The 23,439-nt window shown below is 40.9% G+C and overlaps 1 protein-coding gene across 2 annotated transcripts in view; it reads left to right on the plus strand.

Annotated features, from left to right (window-relative positions):
- Positions 1–23,439, plus strand: part of UNC79 (unc-79 homolog, NALCN channel complex subunit) — a 192,848-nt gene that overhangs the window by 119,620 nt on the left and 49,789 nt on the right. For both annotated transcript variants that reach the window (XM_045901444.3, XM_045901445.3), the window contains 9 exons: positions 890–997; positions 4,321–4,437; positions 7,031–7,114; positions 10,594–10,696; positions 12,751–12,891; positions 15,715–15,753; positions 21,693–21,805; positions 21,894–21,979; positions 22,897–23,070. In XM_045901444.3, the coding sequence (XP_045757400.2) occupies positions 890–997; positions 4,321–4,437; positions 7,031–7,114; positions 10,594–10,696; positions 12,751–12,891; positions 15,715–15,753; positions 21,693–21,805; positions 21,894–21,979; positions 22,897–23,070 (965 nt within the window). The remainder of the gene's footprint in view (positions 1–889; positions 998–4,320; positions 4,438–7,030; positions 7,115–10,593; positions 10,697–12,750; positions 12,892–15,714; positions 15,754–21,692; positions 21,806–21,893; positions 21,980–22,896; positions 23,071–23,439) is intronic.

Genomic DNA, 23,439 nt, shown 5'->3' on the forward strand with positions numbered 1-23,439 from the left:
TAAAGAATTTGGGGGGCGGGGATTGCTATGATAAACCATTAAACTTTTCAAAAGTTTTAAAGGATAACCTACCTAGAATAGTGTGGGACATCTTGTTTCCCATTACTGATGGATTCATAAGACAATAGTGTATGCAGAAAATATTTCCTCTTAGATACATTTGCCAAATAGAAGGAGCAAATGATACAGTCTGTTTTTTGCTCACCTAATAAAATAGAAAATCCGCATTCATAGTATTTATTCCAAGTTAGATACAGTCCCTGCTCCTAAATTACTTATGGTTTAGCCAAGGTTCTAGACAAGTCAATAGACAATTACATTATAGTGTGTTAAATTTGGGAAAGGTTAAGGACAGGGTGTCCTGGGATTACATAAGAGGATCACATGACCCATTTTTTCGTTTGTATTTTTGGGGGGAGGGAGTTCCTTGAAGACCTTCTGGAGGAGGAACTGTCTATATACTTGAGATGTAATTAATGAGTAACAAATTGCCAGGAAGAGGTAGAGTGGTAGAATGATGTAGGTGGAATGAACTGTAAGCATCTTTAGGTAGTAGATGAAAAGAATTCAGTTCTGGAAAGGTGAAGTGATCTGCTCAAGGCTATGCAGTGGGGACATGCTGAGCTTTAGCTTTGTAACTGTGCTTTTGTTAATCTCTGAGAGGCATAGCCACAGATAGAGAATGTAATGTGGAAGCATCTCTGCGTGGAATTTGGAAACCGGCGTGTATATAATTCCGTTAAGGTAATTGGTAGGGCCAGAACATATAGAATGCTTTGAATGGGTGTATTAGTCAGGAAGGAAAAGATACGGAGAAAGTTCTTGAACTTGCTTTTATTTATTTTTTTTAATCAACGTCCTGAGCTTTAAATAATATTTCTGTTTGTAGATCCTTCTACTAAAGGACTTTCAACTTTGGAAATGCCACGAGAATCCTCATCTGCCCCCACATTAGAAGCAGGTGTGCCAGAAACAAGCAGCCATTCCTCAATATCAAGTAAGATTCCTTTGGTGATCGTTTCACCTGTACATTGATTTTGGAATAATATCTGCTGCATTGTTTTCAATGTTCACACTCCCAGTGTTGGGGTTTTTTCTATATACATGTCGTGTTAGCTTCCTGGGGGACACTCGGCGGTAAGATTTCAGAGATCCTGAGGCATAGACTCAGTTTTGTCAACATCTCAGGTGTTTGATAAGTCAGTGCCATTATTGATTGGCCAAGAATCCCAATCTGTGAAGGAATAATCACTGAATTTCATAATTCAAAAAAATAGGAATTGTTGACGAGTAGCCTAAACGTAAGGCCTGGAACTAGTTCTGGGGCAAGTGAAAAGCATGGTTCATGACAGAATTTTACATTGAACCCCTTTGTTTCATTTGAATCACTTCCATCAGTGACAAAATTTTATCTAGGTTATCACAAAATAAATGTAACAGATAGATCGTGATCCCAGAGTCATGATTGAATCCAGCCCTTTTGGATCTGAAAATAAAAATGGCATGAAATTCTATAAGATCTGTAGGGGGCAACTATTTTGAAACTGACTTCTGTGGTTGGGTCCTAGATTTTGTCCTTGAGGAGCGTGAGTTCTGTTGAGGTGAAGGTAGGGGGGCCTACCTGCCTTGGTGGAGCCAGTTGAGAGACTTTAGCTTGGGAGGTTCCCAGCAGGAGTCAGTGATATGGAGGCGCAGCTCCTGCAAGCCCTCGTCCCAGCTGCTGGTCTCTTTTGTGCTCCATGTAGACGCTGCATGAGGAGCTAGTTAATTTTCATTTGACCATCTTTTGAAATGAGGATGATCCCGAAAACCAAATAAAGATCGTAACTCAAATGCTGGACTGGTAGTATGGAACGACATCGTCATCTTCATGATTCATTTCATTCATGCATTCATTCATTCAGCAACTATTTATTAAGTGTCTGCTGGGTGCCGGGCACTGTGCTTGCCACTGGGGATCCCAGGTGAATAAATAAGAGACACCCCTTGTTTGAGGAGTTCATAGTCATAATAGTTAATAATAGCTCCCATTTATTTGACACTTAACCACGTGCTGGGCACTGTGCCAAATGGTTACACACATGGTTGTTTTACTCAATCCTGACATCAGCCCTGCATGGCAAATATTACTGACCCCATTTTATAGACTAGGAAGCAGAGGTCAGAGCGGCTAAATGACTTGCCTAAAGTCAGGTAGCTACTGTGTGATAGAGATGGGATTGATGCCAGGTCTGTTTGATTGGCAAATCTGTGCTCTTTTTTGGTGTCACACACTGCCTTAGAATAACTCAAATTCACTTATAATAGAGATTATAGAAATTCTAAGAAAGTGTTTTCAAGTGACAGTTACTTGCTCTTTTGGTAGCAAAGAAGAACAGCTAGTTCTGGATTTAATTGTTCTTTTATCATAAAATAAGATAACGTGATAGAACGCCCATTGGTAAGCCCACATACTAGAATCGTGAAAGTATATTTCCTCCTCCTAATTTATGTGAATCATCCAAAAAAAAAAAAAGGAAGATAGTGAATTTTAATCAGAATTCCAAGTTGGGTATAATTTGAGATAGGGTGACTAAGTCAGCTTGACTTCAGTGCTAGTTAAATGTGTCATAAAATAAGCATATCCAGTGTCTCATGATCCTAGAGTCATAACTGACTCTAGCTTTTCTGGAGTCAGCAGAGTGCATCAGTAGATTTCCACCTTCCTCCTCCTCTGCATTAAAAGCATGTATTGGATGGCTGTCGGTGGTGTGTTCTTGGAGGCATCATGCCAGGCACCTCACACACTGAGCTGAACATTAAGGGTTTTTACTCTCAGGGAATTCTGCCGTCTACACACAACTGAGAATCGGAGAACTTATGAAATCACTAGAGGTTTTTTAAGTCCTCCTTTGAGCATGCTCATTTTTAAATTGGTTAAGTCTTCTACAAGATTTCTGCTTTTGCATTTGACTTGGAGTTGCATGTTTCAAGTGAGTCGTAACACTGAATTTCACCAATCAACAAGAATCGGGAGATTTTCCATGTTGGTTGGAGTAGTCATTATCGTGAATTTAGTCAACATGGACTCCAAGACACAAGAATTCCCATCACACTCCCTTCTTTGGATCAGTTTGCTAGCTGACCATTTTGTAGCTAACCATGCCATGACTACCATGAATCAAACAGCATGCTAATTACATTAAAAATGTTATAATTGATTTCACATCTCACGAAGTTGCCATCTTGGTACAGTGATTGTGAAACCTATGTATAACATTTAAGGCTTTCCAGGGGCCATACAATCATCTCGGTTTCTACCATCCCCTCTTAGAACTTGTACTTAAAGAACTTCAGTTTCTGAAATTGTCCTCCTAAGAGAGTGAATACCACATGCTCTCCAGTGTCCAGGAGTTTCGGATCATGTAGAAAAGGCACATCAGTGATTCTCTGCCTTTCTCACTGGGCTTGGGGCAGGGACTGATGAGACCCCTGGCAGAGGAATAGGAGGATAGGAGGCAGGTTGCTTTTTTACTCAACAGTCTACTGGCAGGAGTGTTTTTTTTTTTTTAATTATCTTTCTGGTTTGGAAATGCTCGTAACTTGACATTTCATTGGTGGGATATTTGTCAATGCCTAATTGAAGGATAAAAATGTTACCACTACTCTCTAAAACAGATTTGTACTAGAATACACTTGTGGAAGGTGATTCAATTCACATTTCCCAAACAGTAGGCAGAGGCTCATAGAGAGATTAAAAATAGTATTGACTTTGGAGTCAACATATTTCGGTTTCTATGACTACCTCATTTGCTAGTTGGTTCCCAAGTAACGTGGCATCATTTGCTTCAGTTTCTCTCTCAAAAAATTGGGGTTGATATGTGTCATTTTACTCCAAAATACACACACACACACACACACAGACACACGGACTCATGGGGATATAATGGAGCCTGAAACTATGTATGCACAAACTCCGTTAAAAAAAGTTAAGCTATAAATTCGAAGTAGTATTATCTGCCTTAAATCCTTTTTGGAACAAGGTAGAGTATATAAATAAAAAAGTAAATGAAAGTAATCATATTGTGGTAACTGGAGTAAATATTTACAGGGCACAGATAAATGCTCATAGGCACTCTTTCATTCTTTACTGAGGCAAGAAAGGTACCCAGAACAGCAATGTGCCTTAGTTTTTCCTTTGGACAGGAGCATACAATTTACCGAGCAATCACAAATAGCCAAATGAAGGTTCAATTAAGATTCTATATGGATTTGTAGAGCCTTTGTGTGCAGTGGAAATTTATTCCCCCTAGTAATCATGTCCTAATTTCCTCCATATAGCTCAGTATAGGCAGATGAAAAGGGGATCCCTGGGAGCTCTGACAATGAGCCAGTTAATGAAGCGACAGCTGGAACATCAGTCTAGCGCCCCCCATAACATCAGCAACTGGGACACTGGTGGGTCAAGCTTTTTCTTCTTGTTTTACCTCTCAGATTAGCTAAATGCCACTTTCTTTGTGTCCCCTCTGCTCTCGTGTGAAGGATTAGATTTTCTCTTGTGTTCTGTGGTTCAAGTAATTTTTTTTTTTTTTTAAACCTGAAGGTAATGAATAAGTCTATTTAAACTTTCCAAGTGTTCTAGAGCCACCTGTTTGTCCATTTAGGCTGGTCCAACTCTTTTTCCTCTAAGGCCCAGACTCCAGATACTAGGTTATCTATCTGGGGGTTAAGTGATGTCAATGTGTAAAGGAGGGAATGGACCTGTGATTTCATGATGCAAATTAAAAAAATAAACAGAAACACCAGCTTATCAATAGTCTCTATTTTGTAAAGTTTCCCCCCAAATAAGGGCATATTAATAGTAATACTGATAATAACGAATGTAGCTTAGTGACGTCATGATCTGCCAGTAGGCTTGGGAATATGAGCTCTGTGTTTTAGTCAGCAAGGTCACCAGCTTGCAGCTGCACACCCTCATGCTCATATGGTGGAACCGCATCTAGCCTCAATTTTAAAGTAAGAATCGATCGCCATGACATGTCTATTTTAAACATGATCACTCTGCATTTTCTGAACTTTGTTCCCACGTTCTGCACACGTACTCCTTTCCAAGCCGGTAGTATTGCCACAATCCTGCTCTTTGGAGTGCCTGCTTTTCGTGTTTTTTTTTTTTTTTTCCTTTTTTTAATTAAATGGGTCATTTGAGTTACAAGATTACACATGTGGAAGCACTTTGCAACATGCATGCACTACGAAAATATCATGGTTTGTTACTGTGATAGGCTCTGGGGGCCAACACGTAGACTATTTCAATATCTTGGTTAGTACTTTCTGGCCATAGTTACGTGAGATTGTTATTTTAATATCCTTCCTTATGACCAGGAATTATGACGTCCACAAAACCAAGACATCAACAGACTTATTTTTTCAAAACCATAATACTGACATACATTTTATCTTATCTCCCCCACCCCCATCTGTTGTTTTTCCAAAAAAGGAGAGCTAGATAATTAAGTCCCACAAAAAAATACCCAATCCTACTTTTGACAGATAGTTTCAACTCTCCAGCCTTTATAAGGGTTCTTAACGTTTTAAAGGTTTCGTGTTTTGTCTTCCTTTTGGTGATAAGTGGTAGTGAATAATGTCATGGCCGAAAGCCAACAGGCAAGAGAGTCAAGGAGAAAGACAGGATAACCAGCCTCAACAGCCGACTGGGTCTGGGTGGAGTCGTTCCATCCACACCAAAGAGGACTGACTCTGTTTCTCTCTTTACTGAGGAAGCTATGTGAGGAACTGAGAATGGGAGCCTTGGTTTGGTTAGTTCTCTGATAATTAAATGCCCACCTTTTGTTAGGTTGACATACTTCTATTTTCTGTAGCAAGTAGCTCAGCCTAAGCTAACCCTTTCAGATTTAGATTACGATTCCAACCTAGTTTGATTGATTCAATTTCCAATCCAAATTTTAATCTAAAAAGAGAATCTACATGATGCCAAATAACCCATTTAACTGAATTTTTCACATTCAACCAGACTTCAGTCTCGTTCATGTCACTCTGGTTTCTCACTTAATACTTACCATTTACATGCTGTCTGAATTTCTTTCACCCATTTTCCTGGACTTGTTTTCCATTCTCCAAGCTGGTTCTCTAGTCACCAAGTCCTACTAGAGCTTCATCTCAATACTCTTGTTTTGATTAGTGCCATGAAAAGTTCTCCCCACATCTAATACCACAGGAGAGTCAATGAATACCTAGGTCACTGTTAGGTGACATGCCACTTTAGGGCACATATGTCCATTCAGTGACTCAGTGGTCTCCAAAGGGACAAATCTAATCATGATGACACTGAGAGAGGCAGTCTAAAACATGGGTTATGATCGATTCACCTCAGCATGCACCTGCTTGCTCGGCGAATACCTGCCTCTTCTCTCCATCTGTGCTCATCTGATGGCTGCTTCTTCGTCTCATCTTTCATAGGAAACGAATGTTCCAGAAGCCCCACTCCTCCGTGTCTTCCCCTGTTCCTCATCCCTGTTCCTCAGCCCTCAGTGGCTGACCTCACCCCTGGTCCTCAGCCCTCAGGGAGACACCTGCCATTTCCTTGCTACCAGTTCCACATGTTTTCTGTATGACCTTTCTGGCCATTGCCCCAAACGATCACTTATGTATTTACTGATTTGTATAAAACATTTATTTCATGGCTGTGACATTAGCCTTCAGTTACATTAGCTTTCAGTTTTTCATTTCATATCAAGAGATAATGGTATTTGAGCTTTCTCGGTGGGGAGGAAGAGAACCCAGACTTTTTTTTTTTGGACGGTTTCAGATGCTCTCCTGCTTTTAATTACATTGCATATACCTGAATGGCAGTTTTACAGTAAAACCCCAGACAACCCTACCCCAAAATCTAGGATGTTTCCTGTACATATTAATAATCAACAATAATAATGACCCCCAAAAATGGCCCATGAGGTTATTGGTTAAATTCCTTGTATTCTGACTTGTGCTAAATGGACTGCATTGAAGACTGAAATGTTCTATTTGTCCACAGAACAGATACAGCCTGGGAAACGCCAGTGCAATGTGCCAATGTGCCTAAACCCTGACCTGGAGGGACAGCCGTTGAGAATGAGAGGTTAGTGGGGTCGTGGAATCTCAGACTGTGCGAGCTGAAAGACACTGCATATGTCAATCATCTGGTCACCCAGCGGGTGCTGAAATCTCTCCTTCAGCAGCTCCATGGAGTGGATCCAGCCTCTGTTCAAACGCCTCCAGGGACTGGGAATGCATGACATCTCCTCTTTGAACCTTATCAACAGAAAGTTCTTCCTTATCGTGACTTTCTGTTTGGGGCCACCTAAAATGAGTCTGGTTGCTCACATAATTTTTTAGACGTTTGAAAATAGCTACACATCGCTTATCTCCTCAATCTTCTCTAGACCACATGTTCCTGGGTCCTTTGATATTCCTCTTAATACATATCAGCTGTCCATGTTATTGTGTATCTTCTCTGAACATGGCCCAGCTTATCTGTGTTCATTCTAGAATGTTGAGATCATAGACGAATAGCTTCTTTGAAATCTGAAATCTGAAATTGCACAAAATATACTCGTGGCATTATGCTGCCCATTGGAGTCAGCTGAGAATAAATCTGTGCCAAGATCATCAGAATATGTATTTTCAAAATTCATCTCATGGCTAGTTAATCATTACTTTTGTTCTTTTTTAATTCAGAAAGCAGCTTAATAATCATTTGTAAAAAAATAAAACAAAACAAAAAATGAACTATGACTGCATCTCTTAGCTACTTCCCTCAATCAAGCAGACTTATTATTTAGGATCATATCACTCTTCTGATTTTCCTTAGGAATGAAGAGATATTTATCTTCAGCTTTTGCTAACATTTATTGGGCAATGAGTAGCCGTTTTAACTCCTGTAGATGATGAGACTCTTCTCACTTATGGGCCTGGGAAAAGCTTTTATGAGCAGAAGTCAGTGGTCAGACAACTCTGGTGCTTGCTCATCCACGATCTAGTGACTAAGTTAGTAGCCACAAAAATGGAATAAGGTAAAGGGAACAAAGACAGAAGAAAGATAAAGTCTCTTTCACAGTAAACTGAAGAAGTCCACTGATGCAGCTAAGGGACTGATGGGTGCTTGCATCCCTTGAACAAACCAAAACCTTTACAATGCCTCCTATCTCTAAGATTCGCAAAGCGGCTTTGGTCAAAATTTCCAGCTTTGGAGTTGGACTTTGGGGGAGGTCCCCTCTTTATCCAAGCTTCTAAGAACCTTCTATTTCTGTTCCTAGTTCCATGCAGAGTACACTCTGGGTAGCAGTGCCATCAGAAGCATTGCCCACAACCGGGGGGTAATGGGACTGCCTTTAACGTTGCAGACTCTGTTGTAACTCAACTAGAGCAGAAGGTAGCTGAGGTCCGTAGGTTCCTTTTGTATTTCCCACCTTCTTCGTCTACGTTACTCTGCTCCCAAATGATTAGCCATATTCAGAAATCCAGTTTTAGCTAATATTGCCATAGGGGAGCCAGCGCCCAGTAACTTTTATAGATGATTGCCATAAATCATGCATGACACCTTTTGTGTTGTCGCGTGAATAAACAACCTCACGGAGCTATTATTGTCGGAAATACCTGTTTCTTGGCATTTGTATTGGGTAATTATTGGCTTAAAACCACCCAAATGACTTTGATTCCTTCTCTTTTCCTGACCTGAACTGTGAATTCTATTTAACAGTAACTGGTATTAAATTCTATTTAATAGTAATTGAGTCTTCTGAAAGGCTTGACTCAATAATTTTTTTGCCTTTCAGTGTCTTGTTTCCAGTAAGACTGTATATGTATCACCATCTTATGGGGTGACTTCGTCCACTTTTAGCATAGACATTCTGGCATCTGATAGACACGGTCTATCAATGTTCAAGAAACGCGGAATATTAGATTCAAACTTTCTGTGTTTTGGTTGCTTGAAGCAACTTCATGCTGTCTACCTTAGTGTTTAATAATTAATCATGTCTCCTTTTATCTTGGGCCCAGTTCTTGCCTTTTCTATCACTAATCAAAATATAGTTACGCTTGTAATAAATACTGTTGCTCCCCCTCAAAGCACTATCCTGATGAAATAATTGGAGATCCTTGTTAGCGAGACACTGAGGTACAGGTAGAAAAGAGTGTTACTCAGAGATAGCTGGTAAATATTGTAGTAAAATTTAGATACCCATTTGGGATCTTTGGAAGTGACATAAAGATATTTTTAGATACTTTCCTTTGCTGTTTGAGTCGGCAGGTCTCCTGCTTCTCATAAACACACTTTGTAGCCTTTGATCAGTCAAGGGAATATACAGTCTGGCAGCATCTTCATTCTTTAAAGGCTTCAGTACCATTTTTTTCTCCCTCAGATTGAAACACATTGCCCACTTTGCTAGGTTTCTAAAATTGTTATGTTACTTCTTTTAAAAACTGGTTCTCTGAATCATTATTTTTCTCCTATTTAAGGGCAGATCATACAATTTTGTTTTGTTTTCCAGCACTAAATTTCCAGTTCCTTGATGAGAAATAGACTCTTTAATGACCACTGACTTTTCCTGCCTTCTTTCCTGACTGTCTGGCACCTGTTGTTTTCTTAGTAGAGAACAATTTACTCATTGCTAGAGCATGTCGCCAAGATTCCTGCCTTAGATTTCTCTGAAGGCATCAAAACCCAAAGTTTTAAACTCTGTGATGTTGATTGGCCGAAGTCACTAGATAATTCCTTCAAAACACTTGATCTTTCATTCATAAATATTACAGTTTGAAAAATGAAGTCTTTTGCTTTGGGGCTTATGATATTAATTTCCAAGCTAAAAAGCTGTTCTGATATTTCTTTTTTTTTTTTTTTAAGATTTTATTTATTTATTTGACAGAGAGAGACACAGCGAGAGAGGGAACACAAGCAGGGGGAGCAGGAGAGGGAGAAGCAGGCTTCCCGCCGAGCAGGGAGCCCGATGCGGGGCTCAATCCCAGGACCCTGGGATCATGACCTGAGCTGAAGGCAGACGCTTAACGACTGAGCCACCCAGGCGCCCCTGTTCTGATATTTCTTAGCTCAAACCCCTCCCCTTGCTTATGTGTGTAGAGTTCTGGGATCTTATTCCCTTTTCAAATTAGCAGCATTTTAGGGTCGGTAGGCATTGGTGATTTTAGAAACGTAGGATTGTAAGGGCAGCTTCCATGTATGCCTAGCAAATAAGGACTGTAAACTCACTTAAGGGTGCTCTTGAATAGATTTCCCCCTTTTTCTATTTTTGTCTTCATCCCCTGTTGGCACACTGAACTCTTTCTGATTTTTTCGAAGTCAAGAAGCGAAGGGAGTTTTGCTCTTAAAAGTCACACAAACAGAAACAGATCACAGACCTTCTTGAATTCATTTTACCCTTGAAACAAATCAGTCTTTCTTGAACTCATTTGACCCTTGAGGGGTTTTCACAATGCTGTTGAGCTGATCCCATCACATTCCGTGAGTGTGATCTTGGGAGGATTTATGAGAGGAGGATGGGGCTTTCCTGGCCCCTAGAAACAGACCTTTATTCACCAGGTGTCTCCTTGCTGCTTCCCCAGGTGCCACGAAATCCAGCCTGCTGTCGGCCCCCAGCATCGTCAGTATGTTTGTGCCGGCCCCGGAAGAATTCACAGACGAGCAGCCGACGGTGATGACAGACAAGTAAGGTCACGCTGTTCTTTTCTTCACCAGATTTACAGAATCTGAGCATTTGCTCACCATGGTTGTGAGAAAGGATCAGAGGAGGCGTGTTATGCTTTAAGTCATAACTTGTTCGTCAAGGGGCCGTGGCCCTAAGCGTGGGTGGGCATTGTTATTTTAGAAACGTCCTATCATTGTATGGCCAGCATCTGTTTATGCCAAGGCATGTTCTTTTCTCAGTTTGGACAAATGCAAATCAGAGGCACTTACTGATTATTATAAGCTTCAAATTGTGAGGATGGGACTAAGTATGGAGACTTGATTCTTATTCCCATCCTGACAGCAGAATCCTTTCTCTGAGTCTCAAACTGGTACGTCACCTCACAGTTTGTCAGCCTTCAGCATCCCCAGATTTCTTAGAGGATAAAGTCCAAATACCTTTGCTTATGACAAAAGGCCCTTTAGACTGTGAAGGTATGGCCTCACTGCTCCTCACCTGGAGCTCTTGCCCCAGCCCCCTCACCTGCTCCAGAGCATGCCTGATGTGTTCTCTCTTCTGTGATTTCATACGTGTCCTTCTCTTTGTACTTTCTCTGCCTGGCAAACTCCTAGTCATGCTTCAGGACCCAGCTGAAGGCAGAATTTCCCATTACACACAAGGCAGAATTAGTCATACCATTCTCCAAGTTTCCATAGTATCTATGACATCTTTCTGTTCTACCACTCACCACATTGTATTTTAATTGTGTCATTGTTTATACATACAGGCTGTGAGTTCCTTAGGGACTGTGACCCTTTCTTCTGTCTTTTATGCTCTAAGCTCCCTATACATCGTCTGGCACACAAATGGTTGTGTCCTGAATATCATAAAGAATAAGACTTGTAGGATTTCAAGTTTGGAGAGATCCCTTTGGGCTAGGGAGACTTCCTGGTGATGCAGTGGGTAGGCTTGTGATACAGGGAGAAGAATATGAGGCACGAGGGGCTGGTGTGAGGATCTATGCAGCTGGCCCCCGCCAACAGTCATTCCTGAAGAAGCGAAGGTGCCCGCCTTGGAGAGCTGCCTTGGAATGTCCATGTGGGGAGCACCTAGCTGTGTTTGGAGGCCTTTTCTTGGCTCCTCCTTTGGTACAATGTCCCCATTCTGTGTCCTCCTCCAAGTCCCAGTCTTTGTGTGCACTCCATTTCTCTTTTTTAGTTACAGATATGAATCTTGTATTTTTCAAAAAGGTCAATTTGTCAGGGATTTCATAGATAGAGTTTGTATTTAGGAAGTTTCCAGATGGAAAGTTCTCAGTGGTGATCTTAGCTCTAGTTCCCTCGCTATTCCCAGTAGACTTTCCCTTCACTTTCTAAAGCTGTCCGGTTGTGGCTGAATAGAAGGGCTGTGGCTTTGGCTGGGATGAATTAAGTTGAACCCGTATTAGATACTATCAAGATCAGTAAGTTGCAAGTGACTTAGGAACAAGTGCCACTGTGTCCTTACCTATTACACTCAGTAGGCGCGGTGAGTTCTTAAGACTGATCTGAGTGAGTGGTAGAGAAGAGACCGTGATCCAGACTCCCCAGGCTTTCTGGAGTGTTCTCTTGGCTTAAATACCCCATGTCTCACCCACAAATAGGACACTTTTCAGTCTGAGAGCATAGGAAAGCTTCCATTTGCATCTAGGCATTTTTCATGTTTAATTTCAACAAATGAGAAAAATATCTAGTTACTGACCATCCCTAGCAATGATTTTACATGCCTAAAATCCCTCAACCAGAAGCTTTAAACTGTTAGTCTGACTGGCGCTTGCTGTAAAAGGGACCAATAATTTATGTCCATAGAGGCCAGACAGTTGTGAGTTGAATGTTTTCAGTGACTTAAAGAACCTTCCTCATCTCTGTCATGTGTGCTGTTTCTGTGTCTAGGAGGAGGCTGGCAGTGCAGGCCACTATGTATCATGAGAGTGGGGCCACTGACCTCCTTTTGGGGACTTTTCCAAGACTCCTGAGAAATGGCTTTATATACTTTGTTATATATCTTGAAACCATTGCTGGCTTTCGTGGACAGCATTCCTCTGTTTTCTTTGCAGATGCCATGACTGTGGGGCCATTCTTGAAGAATATGATGAGGAAACCCTTGGGCTGGCCATTGTGGTCCTCTCCACATTCATTCACTTAAGCCCAGACCTGGCAGCCCCACTGTTGCTGGATATAATGCAGTCCGTGGGAAGGTGAATATTGCTTCGGTTCTGTTTGGAAGGAGGAGGAGCCTTATTCACTCTATACTTTGACATAAAAACTATCAGTTCAAAAGTAAAACATTCAGTAACCTTTTAGATGTTTGATATTTATGGGATCAACTCAGACTAATTTTAATAATGGAATGTACCAAACTTTGGATTGAATTCCCAAGCTCTGTTGGGTCATGGGTCACCATGTCATGGTGTCAGAATGATGCTAGAGGAAATTGCACTAAGAAAAATCTCCTATTTGTGCTCTTAATTACTACTTGGGCTAATGTATGGGGCAGTACCCAGAACTGTGCACAGTTTATAGTTCAACAGTTTACAAGTTTTAGATATTATTATTAGATACTATTATCTATAAGATTTAGATATTATTATCTCTCCTTACCTGTTTTAAGATGGGTTCTCTAGGCACCTTGCAGTCTTGAGACATTGTCCTGAGAGGGGAAGATGGAGTATAGTTTTACCCTTCTGACTCAGAAAAGGGAAGGATAGACATTTTTTGGGAACAGGGCTTTCAGCTGGAATAAGGGGAGATTAAACTTAGCTACTTTGAGAATTTTCATGTTGAGAAAATTCCATTTAGTGGATAGGACATTAGCTAGAAAGTGATATTTCATGGGTATACGTAAAGTTCAAATTCAGTAACAAATTGTAGTCCTGGTGTGCATAATTTATAGTAGACTGGATGAAATTCCACATGAATGTACTATGTTCCCAGTCTGTTCTCGCACAGAACCAGGGGCTTTTGGCTCTGGGCTTTAGACTGAGCTCTTGCTCTTTAGTGATTTGTGGCTTAGTTATCGAAGAGCTCAGTGGCTCAGTATGGAATAACTGAGGAGCCATACAAGATAGGATGTGATTGAGAGCTGTAACAGTAGTGTGAGTGATCAGTGCTGTAGAAGTTCAGGATGGAAACAATTTCTTAGGGAAGATCTCTATGGAGGAGGTAGGGAAAAAAACAGAATTCTGCAAATTCCTGGTATTTGAGGGAGGGAAAGAGAATGAATTGTAATGGAGCTAAAAGTTGATCTTTTTTTTTTTTTTTTAAGAAGAAATACTGATTTCCAGTTAAAGTCAAACAGGAAAGCATTAAAAACCCCTCGACCCTTAACGCCCTTGCCCCACATTTTTCTGTAGTGTCCTTAAGAGTGTATATCCTTAGGAGATGGTATAACTATTCCACCTCTAATACCTAGAAATAGCCAGTGTGCAGTGATGAACAGTGGGTGATGGAGAGATAAGAAAAGATGAAATATTTTATTTAAGTCCTTGATTTTAACCTAATCAAAGCAATCCTGGAATAAATGTACCAGCTTGTGGAATTGAGAGTTTTTATTAATGCAAGGCCACAGTTCTTACCATCAATACTTTTCAGATTCAGGACAGATAGAATTATTGTTCTGATCTGTTACCATCTCCTTGAAAAAGCTGATCTAAGTTGTAGTCGATATAGAGAGGGGTTTTATTTTGTTTTTGTTTCACATAAGCGAGAAGAAACCGTGTTCAAGCACACTGCTGGCTGTTAGGACGAAAAGATGTGAGCTTTGAAGATGAGTAAAGGCAGAACAGTAGCAGATATGTTTTTACCTGCTTACATATACATATATTGAAATCTCTACTGCCTTTGGCTAGACTGGTGAGAGAAGGGGGGTGGAGAGGTACATTTAAAGTAGCTGCCGCAGCCCTTAGCAACCTAAGCCTAATCACCAAACCCACCAGGAAATGGATTCAGCAGTCACCTGATTCGGGGCTCCCTTGCATGCCTCAGTTCCAGATGAGGTAATGTGGATTTATGAACACTTAGTTTATTTGTGTTAGTCCCACAGGAACTATTTCCAGGGTGTTCTAAGCGTATGTAAGCTCAGCATTTATCACCCAGGCCTTTCTGTGATTTTGAGACTTGTTTTCTACTTAGATCCCTCTTAAAATTTACCCACCCCTTTTTGTAGATATCGCCATCAAGATTGCATTTGCTGCACCCTTAATGACTGTTTATTTCATTTGCCAATGCTTATTGATTCATTGTAGTGTCATTAACCAAAGCAACTGGGAATGGTGTCTTGTGTTAGCGGTTGCTGGACCCTCCATTCCTCTCCAAATGCGTTCTTGGCTGGGCGCACTCTTGTGGTCTTAAGTAAATGAACCTGAGCATTCCCCTTATTTGTTTCGTCGATATCTTATTGATCAGGACATGTTTTTCTAAACCCACCAATTTAGCGGGTTTAGACATTCTCTTTCTTACTATACATACAATTTCCATGTGTATGAACCATATAATTATTAAAAATTACATGTTATATAATGATTACTTAATACATTTCTCTTCGCAATATGTCATCCCAATTTGTTGGCAGATTAGTTGACAAATACCCTTATTACCGATTTTACTGTCTTACAGAGGCTTTTACAGTTTGTGGTTACGTTTCAGAGGTGGAATACAAAGAAATGAATGAGTTGAGTTCACATGTAAAGAGACAGACTGGGTCAAATGCTGTTCAGCTCTCTGTCTAAACTGGCTGCCGTGGCCAGTTCGTAGCTTGGCCAGGTGATACATTAAACCAACTAACTGTGTGTGTCTCTGTGGAAGCATCTGATTTGATGCAGAAAGCAGATCTCAGGAACTGGGCTAAGTTGAACCCTGGAGACTGACCGCCGAGTTCCCCCACTGTCCCTAATCAGGGGAGTTGTCAATGGTTTTCCTTGTCTCCCCATCTGAACTGGGGCCACAAGTGGTCCTACCGTAGTACTCGAGCATTTCTTCGTGAAAACTTAAGAAATTCATATAACTCTGTTTACTTTTCCTAGATTGGCATCCAGCACGACTTTTTCTAATCAAGCAGAAAGGTAAGGTCCTAAAGTGGGCCCAAATCTCACTTTCTTTTTGTCCCCTGTGCATGTTCATCCTGTTTCTAAAACACCAGAGTGTGTACTGTGGAAGGAATGTTAGGTTCAGTTGCAGCTCCAGAGAGCATCCGATCATTTTCTGTTCATTCATTCATTCATGCCTACATTCACTCATTTTTTTTTTATTCTTTCATGCATTCACTCGTTTTAGTCAAAAAATACTTATTTTAGGCCCACTCTGTAGCAGGCACTGTGCTAGGTACTTAGGTTTCAACTGGGGGCAAAAGTAACATGGTTCCTGCCCTTGTGGGGCCTGCAGTCTATCTGGGAGGCCAACACGAAGAAAATATTTGCACAAATTTATAATTGTAAACAGTGCTTAATGCGATGAACACAATGTGTAGGGAGACTGAATAACATTCATTTATTCAACAAGTATTTTTGGAATGACCACTAGGGACTGACTGAGGATACTTGTTAACAAAACAGCAAGTCCGGGCTCTCCTGGAGCATATATTTCAGTTGAGGAGGCAGACAATAAGCAAATTAACAAACAAGAAAACCGACAATGTCATTTAATATCATTCAGTGCTAAATGCTATGCAAAATAATCAGGTAAGTCCAGATACAGAACAGTCGGAGGTGGTATTTTGGATATAATAATGGTCAAAGACAGCCTCTCTGAGGAAGTGGTATTTGAACAAAACCTGAAAAGCGGGGAGAGTGATCCATGTGGCAATTTATAGAAAGAACGTTCCAGCCAGAGGAAACAGCAGATGCAAAGGCGTAAGTCAAGGAAGTGCCCAGGATATTTGGGGAGTAAGACTAAGGCAGGCTGGGGCAGAAGGAGCAGGGGAAAGGGTAGGAGAGGAGTGGGCAAGGTGAGGGTGAGGCAGGCCAGGTAGGGCCCGGGAGGTCATTGTAAGGAGTTGGGCTTTTACCGAGGGAAGCGGGGAGTGAGGAGCGCCATGACTTCCCTTGTGTTTTGAAAAGATCCCTCGGCTTCTGTGTTGGAAATAGGTCATGCAGGAAAACAGGTCAGGGGCGGAAGCAGGGAAGCCAGCGTGGAGACCGTTTCAGTGGCAGGCACAAATTAATAAAGACTTGGTTCAAGGGAGTAAGAAGTGGTCCCATTAGGGATATATTCAGGAAGTGTTGTTACAGCCGAGCCTACAGAATTTGCGGATCGATTGGGTGTTGGGTGTGAGAGAAAGACAGAGGCAAGAATGACTCCCAGGTTTTGGTCTGAGCAGCTGGGTGGGTGGCTGTGCCATTTACTGAGATGGGCGAGCCCAGAAGAGGGCTGGCAGATCTTGTGTCATCTGGGTAGTGGGAGCAAGGGGGAAGGACAGAAGGGCTTCCCTTAAGAAGCGATGTTTACACTAAGATCTGAAAGAAATGCCTTGGGTTTAATGGTGCAAATAGCTCTGGAAAAAGCGTCTGCCCAGGTCTCCAGGTGGTAAAGAACAGACTGTGTAGGAGGAACGACCAAAAGGCCAGTGTGGCTAGAGCACAGAGATGTGAGGTTGGCCTGCCAGATGATGCAGGGCCTAGAAGCCATATAAAACCTCGTGGGCTTCCTAGCAGCCGTGGGAAACTGCTAAAGGATATTTAAGCGGCAAGGGGTGTGTGTGTAGCACGTAGAAAGGTGACTCTGGCTGCAGTGGGGAAAAGGGACCAGATGAGAGCAGGAATGGGTAGTGGGTGAGACGTTGGGCACATTTGTCTCTCTGCTTTAGTTTCCTCATTTATAAAAGAGGGATACTGTGTATAGCCTTCTTGTGCCACAGGGCTACTTGCTGGGGGGTCCAAGGGATCGGGTATCTGTGGCTGCGAAACTGCAGTAGCTCCTACAAACATAAGATGGTGCTGCTGTTACTGCGCTTCTGTAACTTTTGGTTTTAGGGATGGGTATTTGCTCCTTTTTTTAATGCTCATTTAGTTATAGAAATTTTTTTAGACTTTTCCCCCCTTTTATTATAAAAGATTAAATACACTGCAAAGTTGGAAGGACTTTATAGTGAACACTTGTATACCTATCACCTAGATTCTACAATGAACATTTTACTTGCTTTATCACATATCCAACCGTCTCTCCATCCTTCTGCCTCCCCGTCAGTCCATTTTAGTTTTGGATGCATTTCAAAGTAAATTTCAGATATTAGCGTACTTCATATATTCTTCGGCAAAGTTATCATTCACTAACGTTTGATTTTGTTTAAGGCTTTTTTTCTTTTGAGGCACAATTTCCATACTAGAGTATACATACCTTATGTGTATGTTCACTGATTATTGACAAATGTGTACCCCTGCATGACCTAAACCCCTGTCAAGATTTAGAACATTACCATCGCCCCCAGAAAGTTCCCTGGTGCATCTTGCCAAGCTCCACCCACATAGGCAAATACTAGCCTGATTTTTTCTTTCTACCGTAGAGCTTTATATAAATGGAATAACACTGTATGTGCTCCTTGGTGTCTGACCTCTTTTACTCAGCATGATGTTTTTGAAATTTGTCCATGTTGTTGCATATTATCAATAGTTTGTTTCCTTTTTAGAGCTCAGTACTATCCCATAGTTTATTTTATTCACCCTGTTGATGGACATTTGCATTGTTTCCTGTTTGGGACTATTATAAAGCTGTTAGGGCCATTCTTATACAAGATTATTTGTAAACCATTTCTCTTAGATAAATAGCTAGGGACGGGATTGTGGCGTTACAGGGTAGATGTATGTTTGATTTTGTAAGACACTATCAGAACTTCTCTTTAAAGTCTTGTGCCATGTGGCATTCCCACCAATAACACATGAGACTTTGGTTGTTCCACATTCTTGCCAAAATCTGGTGGTGTTGGTCTCTTTAATTTTAACCATTCTGGTGGGTATCTCATGATAGTTTAAATTTGCATTTCCCTGGTGACTAATGCTGTCGAGTATTTTGTCACGTGCTCTTTAAGGCCCTCTGTAAATCTTCTCTTGTGAAGTGTCTGTTCAAATCTTTTGCACATTTTTAACTGGGTTGAGTTGCAGGACTTTATATAGCCTGAATACCAGTCCTTTATTAAATATATCTTGAGAATATTTTCACCCACTCTGGGGCTTACCTGTTCCTTTTATTAATATATATTTTGATAAGATGTTTTTAATTTAGATGAAATCTAATGTTTAAAAAATTTTTTAAAGGTTTTATTTATTTGAGAGAGGGAGCAAGAGAGAGAGAGAGAGAGAAAACACGAGTGGGGGTGGGGCAGAGGGAGAGGGAGAAGCAGGCTTCCTGCTGAGCAGGGAGCCTGACTCGGGGCTCCATCCCAGGACGCTGAGATCATGACCTGAGCCAAAGGCAGACGTTTAACCGACTGAGCCACCCAGGCACCCCATAATGTTTTAAAATTTTTACGTAGTTTATGACTATTTCTTCCTGTTGTTGTCGCCCGTCCTCAAATCAAGAATATATTCTCCAGTGTTTTCCTCTAAAAGTTTAGTTATATTTAGCATGTATATGATCCATTTCAAATTCATTTTTATGTATGGTATGAGGGTAGTGGTTGAAGTTCCTTTTTACCCATGTAGAAACCTATTTATTTCAGCACCATTAAGAAAAAAGTGACTTTCCCTTTCCCCACTGGATCACTCCGTTGTCTGTTAAAATCCAATAACGGTATAAGGGTCGATATACTTCTAGCTCTCTATCCTGTTCCGTTGATCTGTATGTTGATCCTTAAGCCGGCACCACACTTTTTTTTTTTTATGTTATGTTAGTCACCACACATTACATCTTTAGTTTTTGATGTAGTGTTCCACGATTCATTGTTTGCGTACAACACCCAGTGCTCCATTCAATCCGTGCCCTCCTTAATACCCATCACTGGGCTAACCCATCCCCCCACCTCCCTCCCCTCTAAAACCCTCAGTTTGTTTCTCAGAGTCCATAGTCTCTCTTGGTTCATCTCCCCCTCCGATTTCGCCCCCTTCATTTTTCCCTTCCTACTCGCACTGTCTTGATTACTGTAGCTGTATAATAAGTCTTGAGGTCTGAGATTATGAATCTTCCAACTTTGCTCATTTTTTCCAAGAAGATTGATTTGGATATTCAGGATTTACCAAATTTCCATATACATTTTAGAATAAGCTTCTCAGTTGGGGTGGGGGGGAAAGCCTGTTGGGATTGTACTGAGACAATAAATCAATTTGGGGATAACTGACAGCATAAAAATACTGAATCTTTCAATTCATGAATATGGTATATATTCTAATTTCATTCAGTCTTTTTGGTTTCTCCCAGCAGTGTTTTGTGGCTTTTAGTGTAGAGGTCTTGCACATCTTTTGTTAAATTTATTCCCAAGAATTTTTGGGTGTTTTAATGCCAATGTAAATGGAATTAAAAAAAATTTCATTTTCCAACTTTTGCTGCTGGTATATAAACATGCAATTGAATTTCTATATTAACATTGTAATGTAATAAACTGGGTTCACTTACTAGTTGTAGTAGAGTTGCTTTTAAAGATTTCTTAAGGTCTAAAAGCATTTGTATATAAAAAAGAAGTCATTTCTGTAAATAGTGACAGTTTCCCTTCTCTCTGATTTTTATGCCTTTTATTTTTTTATTGTCATATTTCAATGAGTAGGACCTCCAGTACAATAATAAAGATGTTAGTGAGACTCCTTGCCTTGTTCTTGCTTTTACAGAAAAGTCTTTAGTATTTCATCATTAATTATGTTTGCTGTAGATATTCATAGATGCTCTTTACTGGATTGAGGACGTTTTCTTTTGTTTCTAGTTTGCTGAGAGTTTTTATTATGAACAGATGTTAAATTTGTCAGATGCGTTTTCTGTATCTATTGAAATAACTGTATGGTTTTTCCCTTTATTATTTAATATATTGAATTCCATTGATGAGATTTTGAATATTAAGTCCTTCTTATGTTACTGGGATAAACTCTATTTGGTCACAGACCATCATCCTTTTTATCTATAGCTGGATTCAGTGTCCATGAGGACTGCTGGTTTGTCTTTCTTTTGTTTTCATTTCTTTTTTGTTCCCTCTTGCTTTGGTTTTGTTTGCTTTTTTGTAATGACTTTATCTGATGTTAGTTTTAGGGCTATGTTAGCCTCATAAAATAAGGTGGGCAGGGTTCCCTCCTTCCCTAATTTTTGAAAGAATTTGTATGAGTTTGGTGTCATTGCTGCATGAAGAGTGTTTTTGACCAACAAGTTTGAATCAGCATTTCAGGGTAGACATAGCATAATCAAACGGCTTAGGTAAGAGGGACTTTTTACCACTTACCTATTTGGGCTCTTTGATTTCTACTTTCTGCCTGTTAATTCACCCCCTGATCACCTCTGGGAACGTCCTTCCTGATACCTGGGTCTCAGGGGCATAATCATCTCTTGGCTCCCTCTTTTGATGGGCAGAGGTCCTGCAGAACCACACAGATCAAAGCCCTCTCCTTTCTACAAGTACTGGCTCAAGGTGCCCCAAGGAAAGTTCTCCTATCTCCCAATAGCCATGAACATCTCCCTCCCTGCATTTCCCCTCAGATCAGCTCTCTCTTAGCTAATGACCCTTTCTGGGAGGGTCTTGCTGATAATCTCTTCCTGGGTTTTGTCCTGACTCTGCCATGTTCCGGACTTAGAGCCTTTGCAGGTCACCTTTTCTTTCTGGGCCTCAGAAGCCTCTTCTGTACTCTGGGGGTGGCTGGAATTCATTAGTCTGGGACCACTCTGACATGTCCTGGTTCTCTCTTTCTAGAAACTTATTGTTAACAGGGACTGCACGTAACTACAGTATTTCATCTCACTGATGAAAATGACAGGGAGATCTTCCATAAGAGGATTGATGTCTCAATGCCTGACCTCTAAATAAGGAGGTTCAGAAATACCTAAACTCATGCTGGGTGCTCCATGAGTCCCTGTCTTTTCTCTCCCTGTGCAACCCCAGCATGATGGTTCCTGGCAACGCCGCGGGGGTGGCCAAGCAGTTCCTGCGCTGCATCTTCCATCAGCTGGCCCCCAACGGCATCTTCCCGCAGCTGTTCCAGAGCACTATCAAAGGTAATTCCTCCACGGGGAATCCAGCCACCACAAACGTGCCTCATCGCCGAAACCCAAACACTACTAAATCTGATTGTTGACTTTCCAGATGGGACTTTTTTACGGACCTTAGCCACGTCTCTGATGGACTTCAATGAACTGAGCTCTATTGCTGCTCTCAGTCAGCTCCTGGAGGTAGGTTCGCTTTGATGACACCTCTAAGCCCCGCCCCTCCTGAAATCGCGGCTGAGGACTTAATTCAGTCATTTAATTTAAAAATTAAATTTATGTTAAATACAAAAATGTCAGATTCATCTTAAGTAATTTAAATGTTTAAAATTAATTGAAAATAAAAATTGCCAATGCACGGAAGCATGTCAGTTGGACATTGCTGTTTTGTATGGATTTACTATTTATTTAAAGCTTCTGAACACCCTCAGCTCAGGGGTGATTAGGCAACTGTTAAGCACACTCACCTCCATTGAGCATTCAGGCTTTCAGAAGGCGCGGTGGGTAGAGCAGCGCGCCCTGTATCGCGAGACTTGGATTCAAGTCTCAGCCTCCCTTATTTGTTGTATCGCGAGGTTTGGATTCAAGTCCTGCGTCTTTGCTCCGTCGCGAGACTTGAATTCAGTTCTCGGCTCCATTGCTTGTTCGTTGTTGTATCACAACGCTTGGGTTTCTGTGTTCCGTACCCGCTTTATTAGCTCTCTGTTAGCTTGGAGGGTTGGCAGGTGGCCCTAGAGACTTTCCTGCTTCTGTAGCCGTTATGCTCAGGCTTTGCCAGCGGAGTTTACAGCCAGCATCGTTCGTTGTGTTTTCTTAGCACCTAATCACGCTCACTGCAGATCCTTAAAAGATGTTTCTTATTTCTTGCTCACATTTCACCTTCTCTCACTGAATTAAAGGTCACAGTTTTTCCCAAGTTTGTCTGAATTTGTTGATTCTTCTCTGTGCTCCTCCTGCCAATTACAATGAATGGCCTATATAGTAGGCACACAACACAAGTTTAAACCGTAAATATGTGATTTTTAAAACTGATCTTCGACAAATAGCTATCTGAATCCCCACGTTGTTTCAGCAGTTGATTGCCTATGCTTTTGTGTTTTTAGGGTCTAAATAACAAAAAGAATTTACCAGCAGGGGGTGCTATGATACGCTGTTTGGAAAACATTGCTACCTTCATGGAAGCTTTGCCCATGGATTCTCCTAGCAGCCTTTGGACCACAATCAGCAACCAGTTTCAGACATTTTTTGCCAAGCTGCCTTGTGTTTTGCCTCTGAAGGTAAGTCCAGGATTTCCTTTTCAATTACGATCTTACGGTTTGCCAACCATCTGCTTAGATTTAATGTTTAATAAAAGGCTGTACAGAATCTCTGTTAGGCACCAAGTGCAGAGTATAATGTAGGTTGTCCTCTCCAAATGTTACAAACTTAGGGCAGTATGCAGTAGGTATTTTGATAGTGATTTCCTGTTTCCATTTGATTTTTAAAAATTAGAAAGAGATTGTTTATATAGAATTTGTTCTCAATAAATGTGTAAGTAAATAAATACATAGTTTTGTCTAAAAGGAAACTAGACATACAATGTAAAGCTAAGTTCCAGAGAACTGTCTAAAGGAAAATGATTGTTTATGTGTTTGTGAATAAAGTAT

The sequence above is a fragment of the Mirounga angustirostris genome, unplaced genomic scaffold, assembly GCF_029215605.1.
Source record: "Mirounga angustirostris isolate CCGP_5_RB_7025 unplaced genomic scaffold, mMirAng1.0.hap1 SCAF_9, whole genome shotgun sequence".
In the NCBI taxonomy this organism is placed as follows: domain Eukaryota; kingdom Metazoa; phylum Chordata; class Mammalia; order Carnivora; family Phocidae; genus Mirounga; species Mirounga angustirostris.